Source organism: Conger conger, chromosome 8 (genome assembly GCF_963514075.1).
Source record: "Conger conger chromosome 8, fConCon1.1, whole genome shotgun sequence".
In the NCBI taxonomy this organism is placed as follows: Eukaryota; Metazoa; Chordata; class Actinopteri; order Anguilliformes; family Congridae; genus Conger; species Conger conger.
Window position 1 is genome coordinate 41,165,184 of NC_083767.1, and position 16,779 is coordinate 41,181,962.

The 16,779-nt window shown below is 42.8% G+C and overlaps 2 protein-coding genes across 2 annotated transcripts in view; one reads left to right on the forward strand and one right to left on the reverse strand.

Annotated features, from left to right (window-relative positions):
- LOC133134872 (beta-1,4-N-acetylgalactosaminyltransferase 3-like) overlaps positions 1–10,346 on the forward strand; it is a 52,191-nt gene extending 41,845 nt beyond the window's left edge. The window contains exons 13-20 of the mRNA XM_061251429.1: positions 210–286; positions 1,014–2,175; positions 2,569–2,828; positions 3,335–3,488; positions 3,790–3,862; positions 4,293–4,446; positions 5,293–5,419; positions 6,327–10,346. Of these exons, the coding sequence (XP_061107413.1) occupies positions 210–286; positions 1,014–2,175; positions 2,569–2,828; positions 3,335–3,488; positions 3,790–3,862; positions 4,293–4,446; positions 5,293–5,419; positions 6,327–6,435 (2,116 nt within the window). The 3' untranslated portion in view covers positions 6,436–10,346. The remainder of the gene's footprint in view (positions 1–209; positions 287–1,013; positions 2,176–2,568; positions 2,829–3,334; positions 3,489–3,789; positions 3,863–4,292; positions 4,447–5,292; positions 5,420–6,326) is intronic.
- A 3,138-nt stretch (positions 10,347–13,484) lies between these two features.
- LOC133135140 (troponin I, slow skeletal muscle-like) lies at positions 13,485–16,723 on the reverse strand. Its single transcript, XM_061251931.1, has 6 exons — positions 16,593–16,723; positions 16,119–16,160; positions 15,202–15,333; positions 14,756–14,845; positions 14,002–14,184; positions 13,485–13,586 (listed from the first exon to the last, which is right to left on the reverse strand). The coding sequence occupies exons 1-6, from the start codon at positions 16,611–16,613 to the stop codon at positions 13,485–13,487; spliced, it is 570 nt and encodes a 189-aa protein (XP_061107915.1). The 5' UTR covers positions 16,614–16,723.
- Positions 16,724–16,779: the final 56 nt, after the last annotated feature.

A 16,779-nucleotide genomic window follows, 5' to 3' on the forward strand; every position in this document is an offset into this window, starting at 1 on the left:
GTATAGTATGGAATTACATTTTGTGTGAAATGTGACCATGGAAAAGATATGGATATGAAAATATGTATAATATATCTAACATACAGACTTAAAGCTTAGCAGCTGAATAAGAACAATACTGCGAGTTTGTTTGTTGTCAATGTTTTTGTTGAAGCTAGTGTAATTTAATATGTGCCATGTTATTGAACTTTTCAGTACTCTTTTGGCAGGTATGGGTTTTATAGATACATGAAACTGGACGTCCCCGAAGGTTATGAAGACGCACGTCCTCCGTGGGACACGGCAGGTAGAGAGACCGCACGTGTCTTGTTCCTTAGTCATTAACATCAATGTTATAACACTGCAGGAATGTGAAGTCATACATCCCATGCTGAAGTAAGCATTGTAAAAGGTCAGGAGTGCAGTTTCAACGAAAGACGTTTGTGCTAGTGTGTGCCAGCATGTTCACTCTCGTTGTACGTTTAGATGACTTTCTATTGACACTAGTTCTACTCATTACTCACATTGTGAATAACCACACCACACGTCCATACCTAGCATACGGCTGAAGCTCGAAAGTTCAAGCATTCCCAGCCTGAGATACAAATGACCAGCATGCTGTATAATGCAGAACTCGGTGTTAATGTTTTTTTTTTTTCTTCCAAGAATTAAATAACAGTAGATTGATGGTGAGCAGCATAGTGTGGCAGTACAGCTGTCACAGTATTAAATAATATTATTGTACGAATGTGCCGTATGCAGGAATAATCTGTTTTTTTTATTGGATTTCGCAGAATATAACAATACATTAAAACATTAATAACAATGTTGTCCATATTTTCATGGCTGCTTTGGACTGCAGTGAATTACTTTGTGACAGAAAATGTTGAATATAATGCCTCACTACCAGAACATAAATCTTTCACCCCAAATTGACAAAATTGCCCTGGGTTTATTTATTGGGCCTTTGTGAAATATGTTCAAACTCGGTGAAATTGGTCATAATGAAAAGCGATTTTTCTTTCTGCCTCCAGGTTTTGACGAGTTGGAGGACAATATTAGGTACGAGGACATTCCCAAGGATGACGACCCCGAGGGGGAAGATGGAGAGGACGGGGCCCGCAAACGATCCAACGACCTTCCAGACTACGGCGACGACTACGACGACTACACCTTCAAGCGCAAAAGGAAGCTGTTCTCTGTGGGCCTGGCCGACGGGCCCAGGCTCGTGAAGAAGAGGAAGAGGCGGGACAAAGCCAGCGTCCAGGAGGAAGCACTACCCCAGCCGCCTGAGGTGGTTCAAAGGGAAATTCCAGAGGTCAAAGTTCAGAGGAGGAAAAAGTCCAGTATGAAAAGTGAAATCGGTCTAATTGAGAGGCTGGGCCCTTTACCACACGGCCTCCTACCTCTGGGGAACAATTCATCACAGTTTGAACAGCCCAGGCAGGGTAAGCCTGCCATCCCAGTGCAAGCGCATGGAAAGAATCCGGGTCACGTTGATCGCCGCCTGGTGCCCGGGGGAGCAAATGACAACAAAATGGCGGCTTTGGAAAAGCCGATCAGCCTTAAAAACCTCACGTTGCACCGAGACCTGGAACGACTGGCTCCGCCGATGGCCGCGAAGCTGCCGGTGCCCCCCCGAGCCCCCCCGGGCCCCCACAAACCCCGCCCGAAACCACGGCTGAGGACGTCAGCAAACGCGTCCCAGATCGAAATCCAGGACAACGCCATCAGGAAGGGCTGGATCCCAAAAGAGCGGTGGAAGGACCTGAAAGGGAACGAGGTGGAGGAGAAGCAGGCGGATCCAGAGCAGAACAACGCTGTCCTTCACGTTCTGGAGCCGCCCGAGATAGCTCCCGGGGTGAGGAGAGAGGAGAAGGAGGAGGAGGTGGGAGAGAAAGGCGCCATGGACCTGAAAGAGGATGAGGACGGGCTCTGGAAGCTGGATGACGCAGAGGCGTACGATGACGACGACATGCTGAAGTACGAGGGCTACGACCCCACCGAGGCGCCGGCCTTCGACCCGGAAGTGAACTGGGGGCAGACCTTCGAGGTGGACCCGCTGGACTTCCACTCGCTGCGCTCCGACTGGATCGACCTGAGCTGCAACGTGTCCGGCAACCTGCTGCTGAAGCAAGAGGACGCGCTCGCCGTGGTGGAGAGATTCATGAAGAAGCTCAACCAAAAGCATCCTGGGTAATGTGTGTGTGTGTGTGTGTGTGTGTGTGTGTGTGTGAGAGTGTGCGAATGTGCGAGAGTTCCGCTATACTTTTTAATTGTCTTTAAATACATTAAGTAAATAATTCCAAAGTGTAACTAACAAGTACTAATGTACACCTATATGTGTACCTACAAACAAAGTAAAGAGCTGATTGTATTAATAACCAGCAGAACTAGTTATCTAGTAAAGTTACAAACATACAAACCTAATCTAATCTAATCAAATCTAATCATTTTTATGCAGTTTAAGCATTTTAAGTACTTAAAAAGCCTTTTAAAGGACTATTTGAGCATAGTTTAAGCCGAGTTGAAGCATTTTTAAGAAGCGTTCAGCGTTTTTACATTTTTTACGGTTGTTCCCCCCCCCAGGCGGTTCTCCCTGCTGCGGGTGGTGAACGTGGAGAAGCGGGTGGACCCGTCGTTCGGCAGCCGTTACCTGCTGGAGCTGGAGCTCCTGGAGCGGGGCGGGGAGCGCGTGCGCCTGTCGCGCTACGTCTACCTGCTCCGCCGCCGTAGCCGCCCCCGCGGCCTGGAGGGCGGCCGCAAGCAGGCCCCGCCTGAACAGGTGCTGTGTGACCCCCGCGGCTTCGCCTGGAACCCCTCCGCCACCGTCCACTTCATCGTCCCAGGTCAGACGCGGCAGGGACGCCCGCTTACCCACAATTCACGGCTCTTTAGCGCAGGGGGGGAGGGGGGAGTTGTCAGGGCGTGTTTTCAGGTGGGCTATGGTAACGCGAAGAGCTAAATTAGCTTGTCCGTAAAAGCAAATTGCATCACACTGCAAAAACCAATTAAAAAGTCAATATAAACAATATTCATTACCTATATTTAGACATTATATTTCTATTTTAAATCTTATTTCTAATTAAGACAAAAAATATTGCCAATGGGATGAAAAACTTTGACTCATGAGGAAATAGGAAATAGGAAATATTAACATTAGATTTTAAATCACATTACAAGACTTAAACACGTTTTGTCCGTGCAGCCAGTACCATTACAGATTACATGATTGGGCTGATTTATGGGGACCTGAATTTGAAACTCTCAGGGACTGTAACCTGAGCAAGCTTGTTAAAAGTTTCAGTGCATTGGAAAGTGCGCTCACCTCTCTATCTGTGCTCATCCTCTGTAGTGAAGAACCAGGCACGGTGGGTCAGGCAGTTCATCCAGGACATGGCGCAGCTGTACAAGGACACCGGGGACAGAAACTTCAACATCATCATCACCGACTACAGCAGCACAGACATGGACGTGGAGCAGGAGCTCAGGAGCTCGGCCTTGCCCAGGTAGGCTGGTGGTAGAAACCCCAGATTTAGCCGTTCGCTTGAGTACAGCGCACCCTGGGGGCTGGGAGAACCGGTGGCTCATCTCGCTGTCGTCTGGAGGTCAAAGTGCAGCTGAACGATTGCTGAAGGGGAGGAATTTTTATTGGGGTCAAAGTGTGGAATGAATGGTCAGAAGTGCTCTTCTGTTCATGCGTGTGCACTGGTGTGCTTACACACACACACACACACACACACACACACACAATTGTACACAGAGATAAATCCAGTACAAGGGGTTAATGGCCTCCCCATCTGTCCCCAGGTACCAGTATGTGAAGCTGAGTGGAAACTTTGAGAGATCAGCAGGCCTTCAGGCTGGGATCGACCTCATTCCCGTGAGTATGAAGGGAAGCAGTCACACATGCAATGTGTGCAGTTATACTCAGCTAACAATACAGACTGAGACACTCAGCATAATATCTCGCTCATCTTGCAGTAAATACTAACATTAATATTTCTCATTAATATATGTTGATCTAGGTAGCTTGGAGGTATGTCTCCTGTTGCAGTTTTATTCATTCAGCAGTGTATTTATGCAGAGAAGCATTTCCAAAATACTTTGATTCTTATTACAAAATATTATAATAAGAAATATTATAAGCTATACTTGTGGTAACTTTTAGTGTTAAGAACTGATTTGATCAGGTTTATTTCTTATACACACCTGCAAACAGCCTCTTCGGAGTGCAAATGTTTTTCAGTCTGTTTTGGGTTCGTAATAATGCCCTCTCAAGCTCCGCCCTCCGCGTGTGTGTGCATTTCCAGGACGACCACAGCATCGTGTTCCTGTGTGACCTGCACATCCACTTCCCCGAGTACATCATCGACAGCATCCGCAAGCACTGCGTGGAGGGCAAGATGGCGTTCGCCCCCATCGTCCTGCGGCTGGAATGCGGGGCCACTCCGCGGGAGCCCGACGGTGCGTGGTGTCTCACTGAGTTTCGTCTCAAACGCGCCAAACGCCAATCGACTCCTCTCTCCTAGACGCTGTGTAACATAAACTCGGCGTGTTCCGAACAGAACACGGGGAAGCGGCCGCTTCCACCAGAAGTTAACGTCCGTTCAGCGGTAGTTTTTCTCCTGAGGGAACGTGTTTTATGATTATGGTTACGTATTGACTATCTCGGACATGACAACACTTTGTTAGCTCATGATGGTCTGAACACCACCTGCCTGGTTCATAGTCTCTAGCATATGTGACTCGTACCAAGTTTTTATGAAAACAGAAGGAATTATACTTTACGTACATGCAAAAACCTGCACTGTTTGGAACATGGTGAGCTAACTTGGTGTTCGGAACATGGTGAGTTTATGTTACCTGTGTGAAAAAACTGTATGCTGAAGTGTACTTGAAGTATACTCTTTTTCTTGAAGTATAGTTAAAATTTATATTGAGTATATTTAGTGTACAATTTTTTCACACAGGCTTGATCTGGCTGACCACTGCACTGTGGACATAGTTAGCTAGTGATTAAGATACATGACTGGGACCCGCAAGGTCGGTGTTTCGATCCCCGGTGTAGTCACAATAAGATCTGCACAGTCATTGGGCCCTTGAGCAAGGCCCTTAACCCTGCATTGCTCCAGGGGAGGATTGTCTCCTGCATAGTCTAATGAACTGTACGTCACTCTGGATAAGAGCGTCTGCCAAATGCCATTAATGTAATGTAATACGTATTCCTATCTTCCGCTGCCCTCTGTCCTGTCTTATATTGATAATACTTCACTCAGCGGTCGACTGATTCTTCTCTGTTGTTCCCCTTAGGGTTTTGGGAGGTGAACGGGTTCGGCCTGCTCGGGATCTATAAGTCTGACCTGGACGCTGCCGGCGGGATGAACACCAAAGAGTTCCGGGATCGCTGGGGCGGGGAGGACTGGGAGCTGCTGGACAGGTGAGCTCAGAACCCCCAAACTGTGGCGAGAAACTCCCCGGTTGGAATGAATCCTGGGAGGAACCTGGCCCTAGAGGAGCAGCCCATCCTCTGCTGGCTGAAAACTAATTTTATAGAAGCAATTAACATGGGGGGGGGGGCACGGATGGTGCAGTGGGTAGCACTGCCGCCTCACAGCTAGGAGGTCCTGGGCTCGAATCCCCGTCAGCCGGGGCCTCTCTGTGCAGAGTTTGCATGTTCTCCCCGTGTTTGCGTGGGTTTCCTCCGGGTACTCCGGTTTCCTCCCACAGTCCAAAGACATGCAGGTTAGGCTGATTGGAGAGTCTAAATTGCCCATAGGTATGAGTGGGTGAGTGAATGGTGTGTGTGCCCTGCGATGGACTGGCGACCAGTCCAGGGTGTATTCCTGCCTTTCGCCGAATGTATGTTGGGATAGGCTCCAGCCCCCCTGCGACCCTGTTCAGGATAAGCGGGTTAGGATAATGAATTAATTAATTAATTAATTAACATGGGTTTCATTGGGTTCATATAGTTAATAAATTATATGGAATAAAAAGTACTGTTACCTTAGCCCAACAATCATCAAATCTGGACCTCAAATCCAAATCCGGCCCTGTTTTTCTTTACTCCCAGGTAATTAGCTGAACAATTAGTGCGACTGATTTGCCAGATTGTCTTCACACCTGGAAAACCAGCAGTTCTCAGACCTGGAAGACCATTACATTAATGCCATTTGGCAGACGCTCTTATCCAGAGCGACTTACAACTAAGTTCAAAGCGCATACCCATAACCAGGGAGAAGCGCGCTGAAAGAGCATGATTTGATGATCCCAGTCTCAACCCATAACCTGCTCAGGTAAAAAAGGCTAATCCCTGCTGTGGATGTCCCCCTCTCTCTCACACGCAGGATCCTACAGACCGGGCTGGAAGTGGAGAGAATCTACCTCAGAAACTTTATGCACCACTACCACTCCAAGCGAGGCATGTGGAACCGACAGTCCCTCAAAGTCACGTAACCACGGAAACGAAAGGGTCGCGCCACACGGCAGCCTTTTCCGAGGTGCCTCAGTCAGCCACGCCCTCCCCGGCATCACTCACCAATCACTGCTTGTGTTGCTGGGGGATCAATGGAAGGGGTGGGGCCAAGGGGTTTCTGGACTCTCAGAGAGAGAGAGAGACTCTTTGTCACTCAAGCTCTCCGTGGGCTGTGATCTTCGGTACGAACAGTTACTACCACGGTCGTGTGCTGGAGTAGAATATTTTATAGAGAGGTGGAAAAAAGAAAATACTACTGATTTTATTTTATTTTTTTCTGTTTTTATATTGTGTTTCTAACTATTTCTTTAAAAATGGACGATGATGAATTAGCCTTGATTATGTATTTTGACATTGATTGAAAGTAATGTTTGATTACAGTAACGGTAATATCAATATAATATATGATTGGTATGCTAATCTAGTTGCCTTTATAAAAGGTTTTTGCTAGGCTTTAGAAGGCGCTCGTTCCTGACTACAGTATGTACGAAAGGTGCTTGTCTGAGAGGGACTAAAGTTTTATTTTTTGTTGTCCTGATTGAATTCAGGCATAATTGTCTGTCTCCCTGTCACATTGTCTGATAAACAGCTCCCCTGTCGGGGTTGTCTTTGCACAAAGTCACCAGGAAACAAGCAGCCAAAATCCTGCATCCATCTGCTGACTCCAAAACTGGCTCCCCCCTAAGCTACAGTGGGTTGAATCCCCTAACCAAATTTGTTCAGTTTCAAATCATCAGAATACTTCATATCTTCAGTATGCACGCACATATATCATTCATAAGTGAGATATGCTAATGTCATAGCTGTGGCATATAGAGTTCATATCAGATTATGAATTCACACATGGGTAGTAAGCAGCCTGTTTAAGCACTACCCATACAACACTGATTTGTTATGCTTTTTTTTTTTTCTTTTTTTTTTAAATTGAATGGTGCAACTGTTAGTACAAGTAAGAACCCTCATTGTTTGCGGGAAGCCATTCTCTTTGCTTATCTTTGACAAATCAGGGTTGAGCTTTGTCGGGTGTTTCATAAGCAAACCTATGTGTAAGGAATTGGTCATTTCGTGTTGTGCACCAAGATATGGCACTTTAAACAGAATTTCACCTGTGAGGGCTTCAGTCTGACAATCAAAAGCCGATTGGTGATTATTTCCATTTGCTAACTCACAGTGACTTTTTTAACCATTGAGACAATTTTAAGTCTTAAAAAAGTTTTGATTGAATTATTTTACTTAATTTTATCTGTTAAGTTATACAGATTTTAAAAGTCAATGCATTGTTTGCCTTTACTGTATTCATCAAATATGGTCAAATAGGTTTGGGTAAGAAAACCGTACTGTCACTGACATTTGAAAATAATCCATGTGCAGGACCAAGATCAATGCTGTTTTCTGATGGAAAGAAATCTCTAAACCGGGGACCTGTAGTTAATGTAGTGGCTGTTGCTTTGCTCTCATGTAATGCTTAGGAATATTTTATGTGTCTATCATGAAGTAGCAGATGGTGACAGTTGATATTATTAACCGTTATGTTAACTAGAAAGTTCACTGAGAGACGGGTAGGAATGGAAAGGGATTGGCTAGTCAAGTGGCTATAAAGTTAGTTGGATAAGAAAACCAGTTTGAGGATTTGGCCTGGAACATCTTTTTAATACTACTACTCTTATGATAGATGACAGAAGTGAATCAGGACCTCAGTTTAATATCACATATAAAATATTTTGATATAAAATATATAAATATATACTGTATATGTAAAATATGTAAATGTGCAACACGCACACATGGCATGTGGATTTAGCTGCCATTTAGATCACTGTTTTATAACCACTCCTAAAAAGATGTTTAAGATGTTCCTTGCATATTATTTAAATTCTCAATGTTCAGTTTTTTACTGAATCAATATTTCTAGGTTTATACTAGAAAAGGCATAGTGTCTTTTGACCAGTACTTTCAGACTGCTTGTTTGTGTTCACGAGGCATTTAAATTAAGTGCCCTTTTGTGTTATATGTTCAATATACTCATTCACGTTAATCACAGTGGATGGCAAACTCCAGGGATTATCACATTTTCTCTCTTAGGGATATTTATTTCACTAACTCATTTTACGCCGTTTTTATTTGTCTTTTGTGGAAATTGTTTCCAGTAGAACATGCTGTTCGGTGAAACAAAAATCTTTTTTTTATTTTATTTTTTAAATCTAGTTTTAAAAATCTATTTTAAAACTAGGAATCCTTTGTTTACCTTTTTCAAAGTGATGTATATTCTTCATTTTTAGTTTTGGAAAATGTTTTGTTATGTTGTTCTGTTCTGTTTGAAATTGTCTGGTTTTTGGTTAATATACTGTATACAGTACCAGATTCACAAACTGTAAAGTTTGGTGGTCTGTTTCGTTGCTTGAGAACTTAAGAACTGCCAAAGAACTAATGCATATATTTGTTGGAAAAATAAGTCATATAGATGACCACAATGAGAAAGAGGTCATGGCACTGGTTTTTAAAAGTTCAAAATCATGGTAATTACTTAAATATTTATATATATTTTTTAAAATATATATATATTTTAAAGCTCTGCTGGCTAAAACCTGTTGAACTCTGGTCTTGCTTTACATTTGAATGTATAGCTGCCCTCTGCATTTCCCGACTGAATAATGAAGTGCTTATGCAGGCAGACCAAAGAGACAGTTTCTACATTCTCTCACAGGGCAGATGAACACAGAACTGAATGTTCAGCCTGTCAGCCTTCCAGACCTACTGTGCATTTTATGTGTTATGCAAACAAGGTTACCAGCTCTATATTTGTACATATATGCTGTTCTCTTCAGTGCCTTTCAAGAGTTTGGAACATAAAACAACTTACTGGGAATCTTGTGTTACTGTGAACACACAGTTTTGTGAATGGTCTTTTAAATGTTCATCAAGTGTCATGTCATTTGTGTATAAAATGTAATTTCGTGAATATGAAAAGCAAAGCCTTTTTTAGGTGTGTTTTTAAATCACATGGCATTTTCTCTGTGATGTCTCATTCCTCTCCTGGGACTACCCATAGTGCAATGCATGTGTGCGTGTATGCGGTTTCTAGGGGAACACATTAGGGCATTCCACTGTTGCTATGTAGGACACAAACAGCTGCTGTTATGGTGGTATGTGGTGTCAAAGGTCGAACATAGGATACACCTTTTATGCCCTTTGTTTCTTTGGAATATTACTGTATCTCAAACTTAAGTCTCAATGTTTTCAGTGTCTAATGACAATGCATAACTGTGTCATGTCACAATTTCAGGTTAAACTTTTTTGTTAATGGTTCTCAACGTAGTAAATATTACCAAAGTACTGAAGTAGATACAGTGCTAGCAACTAGCTCTGCTCATCTTCTATGAAGTGGTGTCTTTTTGTCTCAACCGTTTTCTGCTTTTCTGTTTCTGACTTTCTTTTGGTATTTGTAAAATGACTGTATTGCTCTGTAGTCTACAACACTGTTTTGTCCATTCTTGTACCCAAAATCATGTAGCTGCTCATTGCAATGTAGACATGTGGTAACTAGAATGGTGCTCGTGAGCAACAGTGGAGCTAAAAACAGCAAGAGCCAGACAGATTTGAATTTATTCAGGTTCAAATTGCATCTTTGGTCGAGGGTGTGATTTGAAAACACCGGGATGCCATTCATTGCGCATAGGCCACTACGGAAGCCACTTTGAGTTGTGTAATTCGGATGGAATTCATTCTATGGTTATCTTTTGTGACAGAGTCTGTTGAGAGAGCCGTTCAGGGAAAACACAGCCTTTGTGAAATCACTTCACCTGAATTTGATTTCTGTGAAATTGGTGTCATTGTGTGCAGCTATATTCCCTTCCCCCACCCAAAATGGTCCTTATAAAGTGTTTTAAATCTATTAGTTGTGTGTTTCCTTCTTACTTCTGTTCTGATATGAAGTGCACAAAATAAGGCAATCAGATGCTGAAGTACCCAAAGCCACCAGTTCAAATTCACCATTATGAATGATTCAGTTCAGTTGGAAAGGCATGGTATTAACTATGTGCTATAATTATACAGCATTGCGCTTTGATGGAAGAACATTGTACTCTTAACTCTGAAAAGAAGTCTAAAAAGTTGGTTATTTTTATTGGTACTATTGGGTTATTGTTTGCTACATGTTTGTATATCTCTCTATCCATCTTTTTGCCATGGAATATGATGTGCTTACTTCACGTGTATCCACACAAAACACACTCGAGAAGAGGCATTGTTACAAAGTGAAAGGGAGACCCCTGGTGTTCTACATTTATTTGTCACCTCAGTCTGTGTCATCGAAGCTGTTTTCGCAATATTGGCACATAGTTACTCGTGGAAAAGAAAGTTTGGTTCGGTATTAGTACACTGTAGCCCACCTTGGTATAACGCAAGTATATCTGTAGAGCTTACCTCATTTTATTTGCATAGAGTGAATATGAGCAACATCAGCCGTCCCTGCCGATCGTTAACCACATGACCGCATTTTGCCATTTGTCCAGCTCCCATTCACTTCATAATTTTTTGTGACCTCGCCGAAATGAATAGTTTTAAAATACACATACTAAGGAGATAATGCCTTGATTAACGAGAATACTAACGCCAAATTGTCTGTTTTCGGGTTTAGGTTTGCTATAAATGGAAGAACTATTTTCAGACTGGGTACTACTTAGAAATGTTATCGTGCTCAAGAATACATCACTTAGTTAAAATAACGAACTTTTTCCTGGATCTTCTTTTCTTTATTTTAGGCAGTACAAAGATACCTCGGAAAATACACTACGTTTGATTTTAGTACCCTAACGTTACTCTCTTTTAACGAGTTATTGTCCTCCGTAATTCCTGCGTGATTTTTAATTATTAATATCGTCGAGGTGACAAAAACGAATAAGAGTGAATGGGAGCCGGACAAATGTGAAGACATGGCCAGACCGTTAATGATCGTCAGGGACAGGTGATGTTGCTATTAACATTCACTCGATGCGAATAAAATATTATGAGATATTCCTTTAAATATGCGTGTGTCCCCTCTTAAGTTATATCTATCCTGGGGAAGGACAGGAGACTCGTACAATAGCCTCCCACTTATAAGGGGGGCCTTTGCATAAACGTTGGATAGAACTGGCTAATTACTGGCTTAATTTACGTCCAGGTAAGCTAACGTTAGATTTTTTTTTTTTTTTTTCATTCCTCCGCCAATGATGCCTTTTAAAAGATGCTGCGTAATTGATTTATGAACTTGTGAAAGTAAAGCATATATTCTGTTTGACACATGCGGATCCTGGTGTAATATCCAGCTATGACCAGCTTGAAATGACCAGCTACCAGCTGTTGCAAAAAAATACCTTCAAATCATGTTGAGTATGGAGCTGGTCTGCACTGGTCAACCTGCTACCAACTGTTTCAAAGGCTGTTTTTTTTTTTTTCAGCAGGAGACTCTTGTTTGTTCACCAGGACTGGACAGTGAACAGCAGACACCTGATACCCCTTTATTGACACGAAACTGTCTGTGTAACTCCATAACAATCTCACACCAGGGCCTCTTCTGCTTTTTTTGGCTCCCGCACATTGTGGGGGGTCAATCTCTCAACCTTCAACAGACCAAGGAGAATTTATGGCCGTCGTCCGCGTGTTCCTGTCAAGGTATGAATTCAGTTTCTTACATAGGCTGACGGTGCCAAGAATACTTCTGCAGCTTTCGTGGTTCTGTGGTTTACTGCTGTTTAAATTGTCAATGAGTGCACTGCTGTCAGAGGCCCCTGTGATGTTGGGTTGGAAAAGTGAGAATCATCTTTTTGGTCGACTTTCACATTATGATGCTTTTTATTTTACGACTGAAACCGAGAACCTGCGTCTAAAGGGCTAGCCCAGGGGTGCAGAACAGTCGTTTTTTTATTATTATTTTTATTATTACCTGTCTTTGTTCACTAATTGGCTGTAGGCCTACATTCCAGTGCTGCTTGTCTCCCATATGGGAACTAAAAATTATTAGGATATACTTGCAGTCTACATGCAGCTGTAGTTGATGTTTGTCAGCTCAATATGTGATTGCCCTTATTCAATAACTGAGAGCAGAAGTTGGCACAAAATCCTGTGAGTGGTCGACCCTTGTTGAGGCTGCTTTTACTAGAAATGTGATCTAAGGACCGTGGAATGATTGTTGGTGGCAGACAGGGTGGTTTGAGTATCTCAGAAACTGCTGATCTCCTTGGATTTTCAGGCACAACAGTCTCTAGAGCTTGCAGAGAATGAAAACATCGAAAAATAAAAAAGATCCAGTGAGCAGCAGTTCTGCAGGCAGAAATGCATTGTTGATGAGAGATGTCAGAGGAGAAGGGCCAGACTAGTCGAAGCTGACAGGAAGGTGACAGTAATGCAAATACCCACGCGTTACAGCAGTGGTATGCGGAAGAGCAGCTGCAGAAGACTAGAATAAGTCTAAGAAATACCTAATAAAGTGCTCACAGAGTGTATTTCCATTATATGCAGTACAAACATGAGACTATAGTAATTCATATAAGCATATTTAATAGCTTATGATGATGATTCTGTCCATTGCTTTCTTCCTGCTGTTGAAAGCTACATTAAAAAACTAAAGAACGTACATGAATAAATGATTTTACAATAAATAGTGATAAAAGAAAAAGAAATGCTTTAGCTGCATTAAGATTGTCTATACAACACTATACCAACTATGTAGTAATTAAAGCAAATGAAGACTAAAGTGGTCACTATGGAATCTTCCTACAATGTCCACATACTGTCTCTCAGTCAGAGTGAGATCTGCCCAATTATCCTACAGTGCTTTTTCAGTTAACCTTCTAAGAATAGAGTCAAGTTGCATTTGTGTTACAATACAATAATGTCAATGCTGAGAACGGCCAAATCTAAGCCCTGCCACCTCATACAATGATAGGGCTTGTCTGGGAGTGTACCAAACCTTTAATATTCTGTATAGAATACTCAGACCCTTCAGACTTCTTTGCTGGTTTTCTCAGAAGCCTGTTGTACAGGTGAGCTCTCACTGCCCACCACCAGCTGCATCAAACATCTTCTTCCTGCCCTCCATTCCTGACATGGCCTCCACGTTCTTTCGCCAGTCGCCGACTTCAGTGGTGAGCACCTGCCATCCAAGAAGGTGCCTACATTTAGACCTAATCTCGCTTGATAGGCCACTGGCCTAGCATTAATAAATCATTACCAGACCATAGACCTAGTTTGAAGTCAAGTGCTAATTATTTAGAATTGGTGTTCTTTTCTGTGGACTTTGGTTCTACAAGTGCAGGACTGGATTCCATTGTTAGATAGCATTCTCATATCGTCATTACTCCCAGTGATTAAAGATGCTATCTTACTGAATATGTAGTCTTGACTAGCTATCTATAGATGTGCAGTAGTGATCTACCAGCTGATTTTTTATCAAGTTTTCATATCAACTCTAACTTTGCACAAATCACTGTAATAATTATTAGCTCAAGAAGGTCTTGGTGTTGGATGAGCTTGACACTGATATTTCCAATGCTCCTAGGACACCATACCTTCTCCTGTTTGATGTCCTCCTTCTTGACGGACTTGAGGTTGGCACGCAGGTCCATGGAGCCCTTGTGCTTGGAGCCCAGCAGGGCGCGCATCATCTCGTCTGCCGATACGCGCACCTTCCTCAGGGCCGGCTTCTTAAACTTCCCTCCCAGGTCCTGGATCTTCAGCTTCAGCTCGTGGATCTGGGCCAGGCCAGAAACACATGCACTACGTCAGGGGGTGATACCGTCTCTTTGTCCCTACAGCCATACGACAATGCTTGTCGGCTTCCCCAGGCAAATGGGTAGAGCTTTATGGGGCTTTGGTTGTAGTGCTGTGTTTTGACTAAAATTCGATTTTTGGGCCAATAAGCAGGCCACTTTGACATAGAGAAATAATTTCCCAGTTCAATAATGGCGACATTACACTGCAAGAAATCTTTCATGTCAAATGTGAAAATGAGCTTCTGACTGTGCTTATTAAAGATCCAACGGCACTTATGAGAATGAAGGAGCTCCCTGGTGTCCCTCTGAAAATACCCAGGATGCCTTTCTAAATCTGGGTGTGTAATTGTTCCCTTTATTAAATACATCATTATCACACATGGTGATGTGTAGTTAGTGTCCAGAATAGTTGCTATGAATCAAACTTGCGTGTGTTGGCAGAGGTTGAATTTCGTAATTTGTCCTGAGTTATAGGAAGCAGTGTAGGACACTATACATGCAAATGTGTTTGTCCATTGGTTCATTCATCGTAGGCTGAACATGTACTTACATCTTTATTGTTCTTGAGAACCTTTGCTTCATAGTCATACCGTTCCTCATCCACTGTATCGATTCTTGCATGAAGCTGTTTGCAGATTTTCTGTTGGAAAGAAAGAAACATTGAAATTGGTCACACTTATTAGGGAAGGAATGACATATATTATATAAATATAAAGTAATTGACAATGAAACAGACTGGTGAACAAATGAGCACTTTCTGGTGACTATGAGCGTTGTGCATGAGGTGCCAGACCAAATTCAGTTAGGGAGACCAATGGCCGATCGGTGGTTCTGACCAATAGTCGGCCTTGCAATCACACACGTCAGATAGACAGACAATATTCATTAAAATATCTGTGTTGTCCTGACTGAAATGTTTTTGTCAACCCCTCGCCAATCTACCCATTGTCCAATATGTAGCCGTGTAGCTACCTGGAGAAGCCCCTTTTCTCTCACCTGTAGCTCATCCAATTGGAGGCCAGACATTTGCAGTGGGGGCAGTTTCTCGCCCAGGTAGCGCACTTTCTCTTCGTCTCTCTCTGCCTTCTCTCGCTCCAGGTCTTCCATTGCCCGACTCAGGAGCAGTATCTGGGGTGGGGGGTGGGGGGGGAATAGAAGCTCAGTTTGCAACAAGCTCTCAAAAACGATGTGTTAATATCCAACACACTATTTTGTGTGAAAGTTACAACTTTTGTGTAATAAATATAAACATTTTGTGTTACAAAGGGAGGCAGTTCTAAAATTGAAAACTGTGTTGAAAGCGACACAAAATGTGTTATCTCTAACTATGGCAACACGTTATGAGTTATTTTGAACACATCTGCTTTGAGAGCGCACCCATAACTGTTATTTTACAATGTCTGTCCTGTAAAGTATTCCTGTTGCAACTCAGCCTGAGGGAATTCCCAGAGGGAATGGAGTATTTGACTGCTTCAATACATGACATGTCTCTCAACATGAATGAGTAATATGCATATTGTAAGGTTCACAGTGCAAGTTAGCCTGCTGAAAAAATCAGCTCAACCAGCTGGTTGCTGGTTAACCAGTTCACACCATCTCTCAGCTCAACATAGTTTAGCTGGTTGACCAGTTCAGACCAGCTCCCAGCTTCACATGATTTGACCAGCTCAAGCTATGTTTTGAAACAGCTGATAGCTGGCTGACACGCTACCAGCACTAGTTGGTTGACCAGCTCATACCCAGCTAGACCAGCTTATGACCAGCTTGACCATGCTGGTTGACCAGCTCATACCCAGCTAGACCAGCTTATGATCAGCTTTGTCCAGCTCAACTTTCAAGCTGGTCAAGCTGGATTTTATATTGGGGTGGTCTGTGAAGCAGGTAGACGACACGCAACTGGATAAGCCCCTTACCTTGAGAGAAAGCTTGCGGGAAGCCGAGATCTTTGACTTTGGCTGTCAAATAAACATAGTCTCATGTCACTACTTGCATTTTCTCTACATTGACGGACAACAGGGATTTAGGCATACCCACTGGACACCTCAACTCACTTAAGATTCTGCCAGCCAAAAGACCAGATGAATACATCTAGCCATTGCTTTGGTATGCACAACAAAAGAATACATGTTGAGTTGACCTATTTTGTAATATGAAAATAAGACTTCAATGGAGAGAATCAAAATGCCTGAACTTTCACTAATTATGGGGTAAAACCATTTTTGGACATGGTATGGCGATATGTATTCTCTTTTGGTATATGGTAGAATAATATTTCCATTTTAGAAGTTCATCTGTAATTTAGGATAAATTAATAAGCCATTTCAAGATGTACACGCTTCCATATATGAACATGACTTTCATGCATACATATACTGCACATATTGTACCTTGGCATCCCTGGGTGGCATTGGCCTTGGGGAACTGGGTTCCTGAAATACCACAAAGGAAGAGTCATGCCAGTCACATCTCTATACTCACAGTACAGTCTAATCATCTGGCCATGGGTAGACACACAGACCACATATGAAGGATCTGAATTAAAAAGAAAAAACCCAATGCCCTACAAACAGAATA

Bases quoted from the DNA above. Each gene is read 5' to 3' on its own strand.
- LOC133135140 (XM_061251931.1), bottom strand. From the start codon at position 16,613: ATGCCACCCAGGGATGCCAAG. The intron at 14,846-15,201 runs GTGAGAGAAAAG...TCTTTCCAACAG, and splicing joins TCCAATTGGATGAGCTACAG to AAAATCTGCAAACAGCTTCA. The intron at 14,185-14,755 runs GTAAGTACATGT...GGCCTGGCCCAG, and splicing joins TTCTCAAGAACAATAAAGAT to ATCCACGAGCTGAAGCTGAA.